Source organism: Macaca fascicularis, chromosome 16 (genome assembly GCF_037993035.2).
Source record: "Macaca fascicularis isolate 582-1 chromosome 16, T2T-MFA8v1.1".
Lineage (NCBI taxonomy): Eukaryota > Metazoa > Chordata > Mammalia > Primates > Cercopithecidae > Macaca > Macaca fascicularis.
Genome location: NC_088390.1, coordinates 61859894 through 61869842, shown reverse-complemented (window position 1 = coordinate 61869842; position 9949 = coordinate 61859894). Strand labels below are relative to the sequence as shown.

The window sequence follows — 9949 nt, the reverse complement described above, 5'->3', positions numbered from 1 at the left end:
ATGTCTGTGCGCTTTTCTTCTACCTCGAGGAGACTTGGCTCTTGCGGGGGCGCTGGCTCTGTGAGGCTCTCTAGTGGGGGAGCAGGCTTTGGGGCCGGAAACACATGCAGTGTGCCAGGCATTGGAAGTGGCTTCTCTTGTGCTTTTGGGGGCAGCTCATCTGCAGGAGGCTATGGCGGAGGTCTGGGCGGGGGAAGTGCTTCCTGTGCTGCCTTCACAGGGAATGAGCATGGCCTCCTCTCTGGCAATGAGAAGGTGACCATGCAGAACCTCAACGACCGCTTGGCCTCCTACCTGGAGAATGTTCGAGCCTTAGAGGAAGCCAACGCCGACTTGGAGCAGAAGATCAAGGGGTGGTATGAGAAATTTGGACCGGGTTCTTGCCGTGGTCTTGATCATGATTACAGCAGATACTTCCCAATTATTGACGAACTTAAGAACCAGGTAAGAAACGCCATGGCGTGAGTGTTAGCACTCCGGAGAGTGTTCAGCCACTCACAGATGCACAAACGTATCACAATAACGGGGCTTTGCCCTCAGCTTCTAAATTTTAGGACTTCATTTTCAATACTAAAAATAATTTCTAGTAAATTCTAATATTTGAACATGGCACATCCATCATGTGGTATTAGGTATGTGTGTAGTGTGTATGCTTTTGGTAATATTAAAATATCAAAAGCTGCCCAGTGTCTCCAGCTATATATTTATAGGCTTTCCCACAGAAAGAGCTTTTTTTAATGCTTGGGGTGGGGAATAAAAGAGACCACACCTGGCCAGGCACAGTGGTCATGCCTGGCCAACATGGTGAAACCCTGTTTCTACTAAAATGACAAAAATTAGCCCAGTGTGGTGGCACGTGCCTGTAATCCCAGCTATCTGGGAGGCTGAGGCAGGAGAATCACTTGAATCCGGGAGGTGGAGGTTGCAGTGAGCCGAGATCATGCCACTGCAGTCCAGCCTGGGCAATAAAGCAAGACTCGGTCTCAAGAAAAAAAGAGAGTGAGAGAGACCATACTTAAACTACCCATCTTCAAAAGAATCATCTGATTATTAGAGACAGATGCCAAAAATATCACTGTAATTTCATAGGTAATTTCATTTCAAGGAACTTTGAAATGCGTCTTAAATATTTCCTCAATCTTAACTAACTTTTCTTTTGTCAGATAATTTCTGCAACTACCAGTAATGCCCATGTTGTCCTGCAAAATGATAATGCAAGACTAACAGCTGATGACTTCAGACTAAAGTAAGTAGGGCTGAAGATAAATAGGAAAAAAAAAGTTGTCTAAGCATTTTTTCTCCTTTATTCTTCTAAGTTATTTGAGGTTGGCTCAAGTCTTTGTTCTTGTTTATTCATGTATTTGTTTTAAACAAAATGCATATTAGAATGAGTAACTAGCTGAGCAACATATTTTACCTGGGAAATTTGGGGACTAACAAAAATGAATGTCAAAGTCATACGAGAAAGAATTTTGGCTCTTCCCATTCTCTTGTTTCAATGAAATGTATTTGTGGCGTGATAGGTGACCTCACTGAAGTTTTAAGTATTATCTTAGTAGTTTTAGCTCAAAGCTTAGTCTGAGTTGTGATGTGCCATGTCTAACGACTAATCATGAAACTTTCAAATACTTTTCTAAGGTTTGAAAATGAGCTGGCACTTCACCAGAGCGTTGAGGCGGATATCAACGGTTTGCGCAGAGTCCTGGATGAGTTGACCTTGTGCAGAACGGACCTGGAGATCCAGCTGGAAACTCTCAGTGAGGAGCTCGCTTACCTCAAGAAGAATCATGAGGAGGTAGAAGCTCCACCCGGCTGGCTCTCACAATCTCCTCCCTCCCAAATTTTAAAATTAATTTCAGATGATAAATAGAATATATTAAATTAACGTTCAAGAAGGAACCTGTCAGTTTCTCCATAAGGCTTAGATTGTTTAAGATGCTTCTGTTCATCCTCTCAAAAGAAACAAACCTCCCAAAAAGTTTCTAACCTTATAGATCTTGTCCATCTGGCTCCTTTAAAAATATTCAGGCCGGACGCGGTGGCTCACGCCTATAATCCCAACACTGTAGGAGACCCAGACTGGAGGATCGCTTGAGGCCAGGAGTTCGAGGCTGCCGTGAGCCATAATCGCACCACTGCATTCCAGCCTAGGCATCAGAGAGAGACCCTAACTCAAAAAATAAAATAAATAAAATATTCAGATCCTAATTCCGTTAAACAAATATCTTTCAGGAAATGAAAGCTCTGCAGTGCGCGGCTGGAGGCAACGTGAACGTGGAGATGAACGCGGCCCCTGGGGTAGACCTCACGGTTCTGCTGAACAACATGCGAGCTGAGTACGAAGCCCTTGCCGAGCAGAACCGCAGGGACGCGGAGGCCTGGTTCAACGAGAAGGTAAAACCATGCTTGGGTGCGCTCCGTGGGCGCCGGGCGCAGAGGCAGCCAGCAGCACCCTAACGCGGCCCCTGCCGTTCCAGAGCGCCTCGCTGCAGCAGCAGATCTCTGACGACGCTGGCGCCACCACCTCAGCCCGGAATGAGCTTACCGAAATGAAACGCACTCTTCAAACCCTTGAGATTGAACTTCAGTCCCTCTTAGCAACGGTAAGCGAAAAATTACAAAACACATTTGCTTTAGAAATTGAGAAAAAAATAATCGAAGGTAATTTTCTTCCAACATAATTACATATTTTAGTTTTTAGCCATTAATTACAGTGCTTGACATAAGACACATTTGCATTTTGCACATGACAGTCCTCTTTGCCTACAAAGTATAGCTGGATGCTAATAATTATGAAATATTAGAAATTAGCAAATACAATCAAGATACTGGAAAAAGAAAATAGTTTTGACTTTGAATCTTCTATCCTAAGTCAAAATATCAAAAAACTCTCATATGTGGAAGCCAAAAAGGTTGATCTCATAGAATTAGAGAGTGGGATAATCCTTACTAGAGCCTGGGAAGGGATGGGGGGATAGGAAGAGGTTGGTTAAAGGATACAAAATTACAGCAGAATAGGAAGAATCAGTTCAAGTGTTCTATAGTACTGAGGATGACTATAGTTAAGAATAACTTATTCTATAATTTCAAATAGTTCAAAGAGAGGATTTTGAATGTTCCCAACACACACAAAAAAATAAATGTTTGGGACCTTGGATATGCTAATTGCCCTGATTCTATCACTACACAATGTGTGTTTTGAAATATAATTATGGAACCCCGTAAATATGTACAATTCTTATGTGTCCATTTAAAAAGAAAAAGAAGAAAAAATCCTACTGCTTAAAGAGAGTAAAAATACATTTGCGCCACTCCCAACTTCATCTAGCATTCCTTCTGACCACTCAATCAAGAGCACTTACAAGTTCCTTTTAAGCGGCATAAACAGAGGCAAAGTAGAGGCATGAAGACTGACTATAAAACTAAACATGTGTAATGATAATCATAACTGCTTTCATTAAGCGTTTGCCCAGCACTTCCACCCACATGTGAGTCCACAACAACCCCGGGGCACAGGGCAGGGCAGACGTTATAACTCATGTCATTATTTCCAAAAGAGGACTCTGAGATTCGACGAAGTTAAGCAATTCCCACAGTCCCACAGTTGGGTAACGAAGGCATCCAGAAGTTCTCTCCTAATTTTCTAACTCCCAAGTCGATACTTTTCCCACTATGGCTAGTAAACCACCAGAGTTTATCCACAGATGAAGCTATGAATGTACATAAAATCAAGGCTTTATATAAAAAATACTTGCAGGTGAAAGGATAAGACACGCTCATCTTCATTCCATGTAAAATTGCAGTGAGTGTTCCCTCTGAGTATCTCTATAAACCCATTCAGATTCACAAGCCAATGAACTGAACTACTCTATTTAAAGCCTAAGAAGGTAATTCTTTTCTGTGGTTTATTCTACTCATGGAACGTTTATGCAGTTCACTGCAGGATGACTTTTTAATAGAAAGCTACAGTCCTCATGAGCCAAGACTGTCACATGGCTAGATATGAGTAGCAAAGTGTAGGCGGACTTCCAGTTGTGTGGAAAGTGGCAAATTGTGCCAAACTCTACAAGCACAGGCTACATTGGTGCAGGGGAGGGATCTTTTCGTTTGTGCCCTATGAAGAGAAAATTTCATTTTTTTTAGCACACCTGGGCATCTGAGGGACATTCAGCAGCAGCTGTGTCATTCTCAAATCAAAAAGTAATATGACATTTAATAAAGGCAATAATTAATATTAAACAAATAGAATCTTTTGGGTAAATGCAATTATTTGTGTGATGTAAGGATAATTATCTTAATTATCTCTTAAATGCTTTGACTTATTCTAAAACACTGTGACCTTTTCTATTAAACCATGTCTTACCAAACTACAGAAACACTCCCTGGAGGGCTCCTTGACAGAGACCGAGAGCAACTACTGTGCGCAGCTGGCACAGATCCAGGCTCAGATCGGGGCCCTGGAGGAGCAGCTGCACCAGGTCAGAACCGAGACCGAGGGCCAGAAGCTCGAGTATGAGCAGCTCCTCGACGTCAAGGTCCACCTGGAAAAAGAAATTGAGACCTACTGCCTCCTGATAGATGGAGAAGATGGGTCAGTATTGCTGTCATTGAGATAACAATTCATTTCTAAGGTTACTAAAGATTATTTGAAATCAATTACAAAATATCTAATGATCTAGATCACATGGAGATAACACTCTTTTAGTGTTATTTCAGAATGCAGTGAATTCCCACCTTAAATCATTATTTTTCAGTTTCCTCAGTAAAACAGAATGAAATGATTCATATAAGTGCTCTATACTTTTACAGCTCCTGTTCTAAATCAAAAGGCTATGGAGGCCCAGGAAATCAGACAAAAGGTAAACAAAAGCTGCGTTAGGTATTCAGTGTTCCTTTGTATGTGTTTCAAATGATGAGTTATTTCCTATTTATGAATTTGATAAATTCTAACAGTTTATATGTGGCATTTTAGATTCATCTAAAACCACCATTGTCAAAACAGTTGTTGAAGAAATAGATCCTCGTGGCAAAGTTCTCTCATCCAGAGTTCACACCGTGGAAGAGAAAGCCACCAAAGTCAACAACAAGAATGAACAGAGGGTGCCTTCCTGAACTCCCGCCTCTGAGAAACAATGGCCCCCAAATTAAAATACCAAAATGAAACTCCTTTCCTAAATAAGGGTCCCCTTATTTTTCTGCTTTTCTTCCAATGAATTAAGACAAGTTATTTTTAGAATAGTACCATTTCTTTGGCTTTTTCTCTATGGTGGTGTTTCAATAAAAGTTCTTCCTGTTGCAAGTCATCTTCCCTGGTTCTAGCCAATCTTTGCATTTTAGATACACCTTCCAATGGGAGCTGAATTTTGTCTTTAATTTCTTCTGTTTAATTCAATGGTCTTCACAAGTTGGAAGTAAGTTTAACATGAAAACTAGTTGGAGTCTTTTTCACTTCTCTGTAAAATTTTGTCTCCCTTGTCTCAGTACGAAAAGTACTTACTGAGCACACACTATATGCCAGATAACGAGGATAAAACAGTTAATAAGATCCAGTCCCTGAGGTCAATATGCTCATAGACATAGAAATAAGAAACCGAAGAATCAGAAACAACCTTAAACATAAAGGAAAGGCTATAAGTGGTGATATTTGAAGGTAGAAGGGGAAAAAGAGAGCTATGAGGATAAGGGTAAGAGGAGAATTCCAGCGGGTATCTAATTCATAATCTTGATCACTCCACCATAAGGGTAGGAATTCACAAGTTCTCTACTTCATTTTTGCCATCCAAGACTGCAGAGCCATGTGGCTCTCAAGTCAAATGTAAGTTTTAGTGCAATAATTTCAGCATCTACCATTAATGAACCTATTTCAAGGCTGGGAGTGGGAGGAGGTTAAACTCAGCAGAAAACCCTCCAGAGGTTTATTTGTGGGTGAGAGATTTGGCTCCCCCTCACCAATCCCATAACAAAAACAGCCCGTTTTTCTCTGGAACCAGTATCCTGTTACTGAACTCTGTAGAATTGGTTCAGTCCAGTTGAAACATAGTCACTTTCGAGCCGTCTTTCCTCCTCTGTTTCCCACAATCATGTAGTAATACCTAGGTGAATGTAAGGCAGATACCCTCTCACTTAACTTTTTAATTAACCAGTCCTCGCATCATATACACTCATATCAAAATTAGGAAAAGGAAACATCCTACCACATAAGAGTTGAAAACTTACATTCACACAAAAACCTGCGCACAGATGTTTAGAGCAGCTTTATTCATAATGGCAAAACTTGGAAGCAACTAAGATGTCCTTGAGTAGGCGAATGGATAAATAAACTGTGGTACAACTAGACAATAGAATGTTATTCAGTGCTAAAAAGCGATGAGCTTTCAAGCCATGAAAAGACACAGAGGAAACTTAAATGTATATTACTAAGTGAAAGAAGCCACTCTGAAAAGGCTGCATACTGTATGACCCCAACTATATGACATTCTGTACAAGGCGAAACTATAGAGATAGTAAAAAGATCAGTGGCTGCTAGAAATTGAATGAGAGGGATGAACAGGCAGAACACAGAGGATTTTTAAGGCTGTGAAAATACTCTGGATAATACCATAAGAATGGATACATGTCATTATACATTTTCCAAACCCGTAGAATGTACAACACTTAAGAGTAAACCGTAATACTAAAAAGTCTTTAATTAATTTATTTTTTTTTTTGAGTTAGTCTCACTCTGTTGTCCAGGCTGGAGTGCAGTGGCGCCATCTTGGCTCACTGCAAGCTCCGCCTTCCGGTTCACGCCATTCTCCTGCCTCAGCTTCCCGAGTAGCTGGGATTACAGGCGTCCACCACCAGGCCCAGCTAATTTTTTTGTATTTTCAGTAGAAACGGGGTTTCACTGTGTTAGCCAGGATGGTCTCGATCCCCTGACCTCGTGATCCGCCTGCATCGGCCTCCCAAAGTGCTGGGATTACAGGCGTCAGCCACTGAATACTTAGCTCAGATTTCACAGTATTTGAGACGCCTGACCACCAACTCACCATAACTCAGGGAATAAATTCTTTCTGCTAAAACCAGGCCGATATTCAAGACCTTTAAATATGACTTACAGGAAAGAGTCAATAACAATTGATAACCAGCACTTACTAGGTGCTAGACTCTGTTCTAAGCATCATTTATTCCTCACGACAACCCTATGAGGTAGGTACTGTTATCGTCCTCGTTTTACAGATAAGGAAACTGAGGCAGAGACTGGTTGAGTAATTTGCCTAAGATCACACAGCTTATAACAGGAAGTGCTGAAATGTGTAAACCACACAGAATGGCTCAGAGTCTGGTGCTCACCACGACATAATACCATGCTAGTGAGAACCTTATGACTCCACTTTCCTTCTAGCAAGAGAAGGGATAAAGAAACTACGTGCATGCTCATTCCAGTCGGTCTGACATTAGCAGAGACATCAGTATCTCCTTCTTCCCAAACCAAACGAGGGAAGCCATTTTGTGGAAGGACTTAGTATACCAGAATCTGATTCTCAGAAAAAAAAACAAAAACAAAACAAAACCAAAAACTAGGAATCTAGTGACAAAACAAACCTCATTCAAGTTCAAGAAAAACGGTTATCTAACAGAAATATAGAATGTGAATTTTAAACAACAGCGTACTTGAAACTAAACAATAAATCTATTGGGGGAAAATTAGCATATGATCATCAGAATAAGATAATGTAATGAAAAACTTTATCCTGAAATAAGGAGACAGCAATACTGCATAAAGCTTCATTCGATTCATTTTGAATACCTAAAATACGTATGCACATCATGTAATGTTCTACTACCTAGTAGATTATTAAGAAATGATCAATTATATACATCCAAATACCACTTTTTTGCCATGAATAAAATAATCCATCTCAGGGAAAAAATGTATAGACTGAAGTGGTCCAGAGAATTTGTTAAATCTATCCTCCACTTCCAGAAAGAACTAGAGCATACCTACATTTTAAAAATAAGTATTAGTTTAGAGGAAAATCTATGATTAAAATAACTTAAGGGACCTACTCACATGAGTAAATAGGTGACAACATTTCAAGAGGGAGTTAAGCATCATGCATTCCAGTCCTGCTTTGATACGGAAATGCTTTGTGGCCACTTAGCTTCAGAGACAACTCATCTCCGAAATGGTCCTAATAATATGTGTTTAACTTATTTCACAAAAGATAATTTGTATTTGTAAACTATCTAGAGATAAATAGATTATGTTAATAATACTTTGAAATCTCATAATAACTCATCTAAGAAACTCAAGCTTTATAAACCATTAAACTGACAATGTTCTCTGTTTTTCTTGTTTTATTCCTGGGAAAAATGAGCAAAAGATTAAAAATTTGACCAGGTCACAACAAAATCAGTAAAAAGTCTCTAAATAGGAACTGTATCTAGGTTATTATGCACTGTTTTAAATCTAAGCTGATGGTCCAGTTATAGCTTTGTATTTATTATTTATTTTTAAATATTTTTGATTTAGAAAATCCATGCAGTCCACTAAATGTTATATACGTTTTAGTGACAATAATGTTGGATGTTTTCCAAAGTATTCAGTATCCACAACATTGAAAAATATCATTCAGAAAAAAATTACTGTTTCAAAACTAAACCCATAATTAGTTAACCAATCAATTTGTATCATTATAGGTGATAGAGACTTTACCCTGTCTGATATGTCCACTTTATTATAATAATTTAAACAATTAACATTTAAAAATGTTTGTGCCTTTCAAACTGTCTTACAGTCATTCATGATTGGAACTGCTCAACATTCATTTGAGACTGTTCGATACTATTATTTTCATTTGCCCAGTAGGGAAATGATCCAAGCCTGGATAACTTTCCAGGGCATCAAGGCAAGAGAATAAAGAGTACTTCCCTGTGATAACTTATCTTCTCTCTAGGGTACCATAAGTACTGGTTTTCTAGGTAATGATGAAAATACCTCCCTCCTTATATATTTTACTCCTTGCTAATCAATATGATGCTCACTTCTCAAAATAATTCCTAATGTCTTAAATACATACATTTAAACTAAAAGACAGTAAACACTATTTAGGGGTAGGGAAGTGAACAATTTGGAGACTCTTAGTTGAATTGATATCCTACTCCTGCCTGGACTGAACCAAGAAATCTCAATCAAAATAATTCTCCACCACGATGACATATTCATGAATTATATTGAAATTAACAATAAGCAAGACTGCAGGATTTCTGTTACTTCAGTTCTCAATTCAAGAAATGGTAGATTTCTTTTAAAATCTCCCACTACCAAAAGATCAATAGATGCTGAGATTCTCTGGTGTCAGGAAGAAGGAAAACACACACCCAGACACCCAGTGCAGTGGCTTACACCTGTAATGCTGGCTACAGGAGGCTGAGCTGGGTGAGGCTGAGGATCCGAGGCTGAGGATCACTGGAGGCCAGGAGTTCAAGACCAGCCTGGGAAACATAGCGAGACCACATCTCTTAAAAAAAGGAAAAAAGAAAAATAAAAGAAACAAAGAAAGGAAGAAAGGAGGCACTCAACGAAGTGGGAATACTAGAAATACTCTATGAGCATTAACAGGACAAAAGTAGGAGACATTTCTCATTGGAATTATTAATTCTTTGTTATATGTGACGGGGAGACTCTAGATTCTATTAATAGTCCAGTGGTCAAAAAGATGCATATTTAGTCATATTTAATTTTGGCCTTTGAGGCTATGATTTAGTTTTACTTCACCTGGCACCATTTTTATATATAAAAAATATCCTTGGGGCACCTTTCCACCTACAGACTGGACGCTGTTAAAAATCACCCAATTGTGAAAAACAACAATTAGGATGCAAGTAAATTTTATTACAGACTGGCATAGTCAAGACTGAAATGACCCAGTGAATCCTATAAAAGGCCAAGGGAGCTAACGTGTGT

At 39.3% G+C, this 9949-nt stretch overlaps 1 protein-coding gene across 1 annotated transcript; it reads left to right on the top strand.

Moving 5' to 3' along the window:
• KRT27 (keratin 27) lies at window positions 1–5303 on the top strand. The gene is made up of 8 exons (XM_005584117.5): window positions 1–444; window positions 1164–1246; window positions 1639–1795; window positions 2233–2394; window positions 2478–2603; window positions 4374–4591; window positions 4810–4859; window positions 4973–5303. Exons 1-8 carry the CDS (start codon window positions 1–3, stop codon window positions 5110–5112), a joined length of 1380 nt encoding a protein of 459 aa, XP_005584174.1. The 3' UTR covers window positions 5113–5303.
• Window positions 5304–9949: the final 4646 nt, after the last annotated feature.

What these genes read in the sequence shown, in the direction of transcription:
- KRT27 (XM_005584117.5), top strand. Translation starts at nt 1, where the DNA reads ATGTCTGTGCGCTTTTCTTCTACCTCGAGGAGACTTGGCTCTTGCGGG. An exon ending in TTGACGAACTTAAGAACCAG is followed by an intron (nt 445 to 1,163) that starts GTAAGAAACGCC and finishes TTCTTTTGTCAG; the next exon opens with ATAATTTCTGCAACTACCAG. An exon ending in CTGATAGATGGAGAAGATGG is followed by an intron (nt 4,592 to 4,809) that starts GTCAGTATTGCT and finishes ATACTTTTACAG; the next exon opens with CTCCTGTTCTAAATCAAAAG.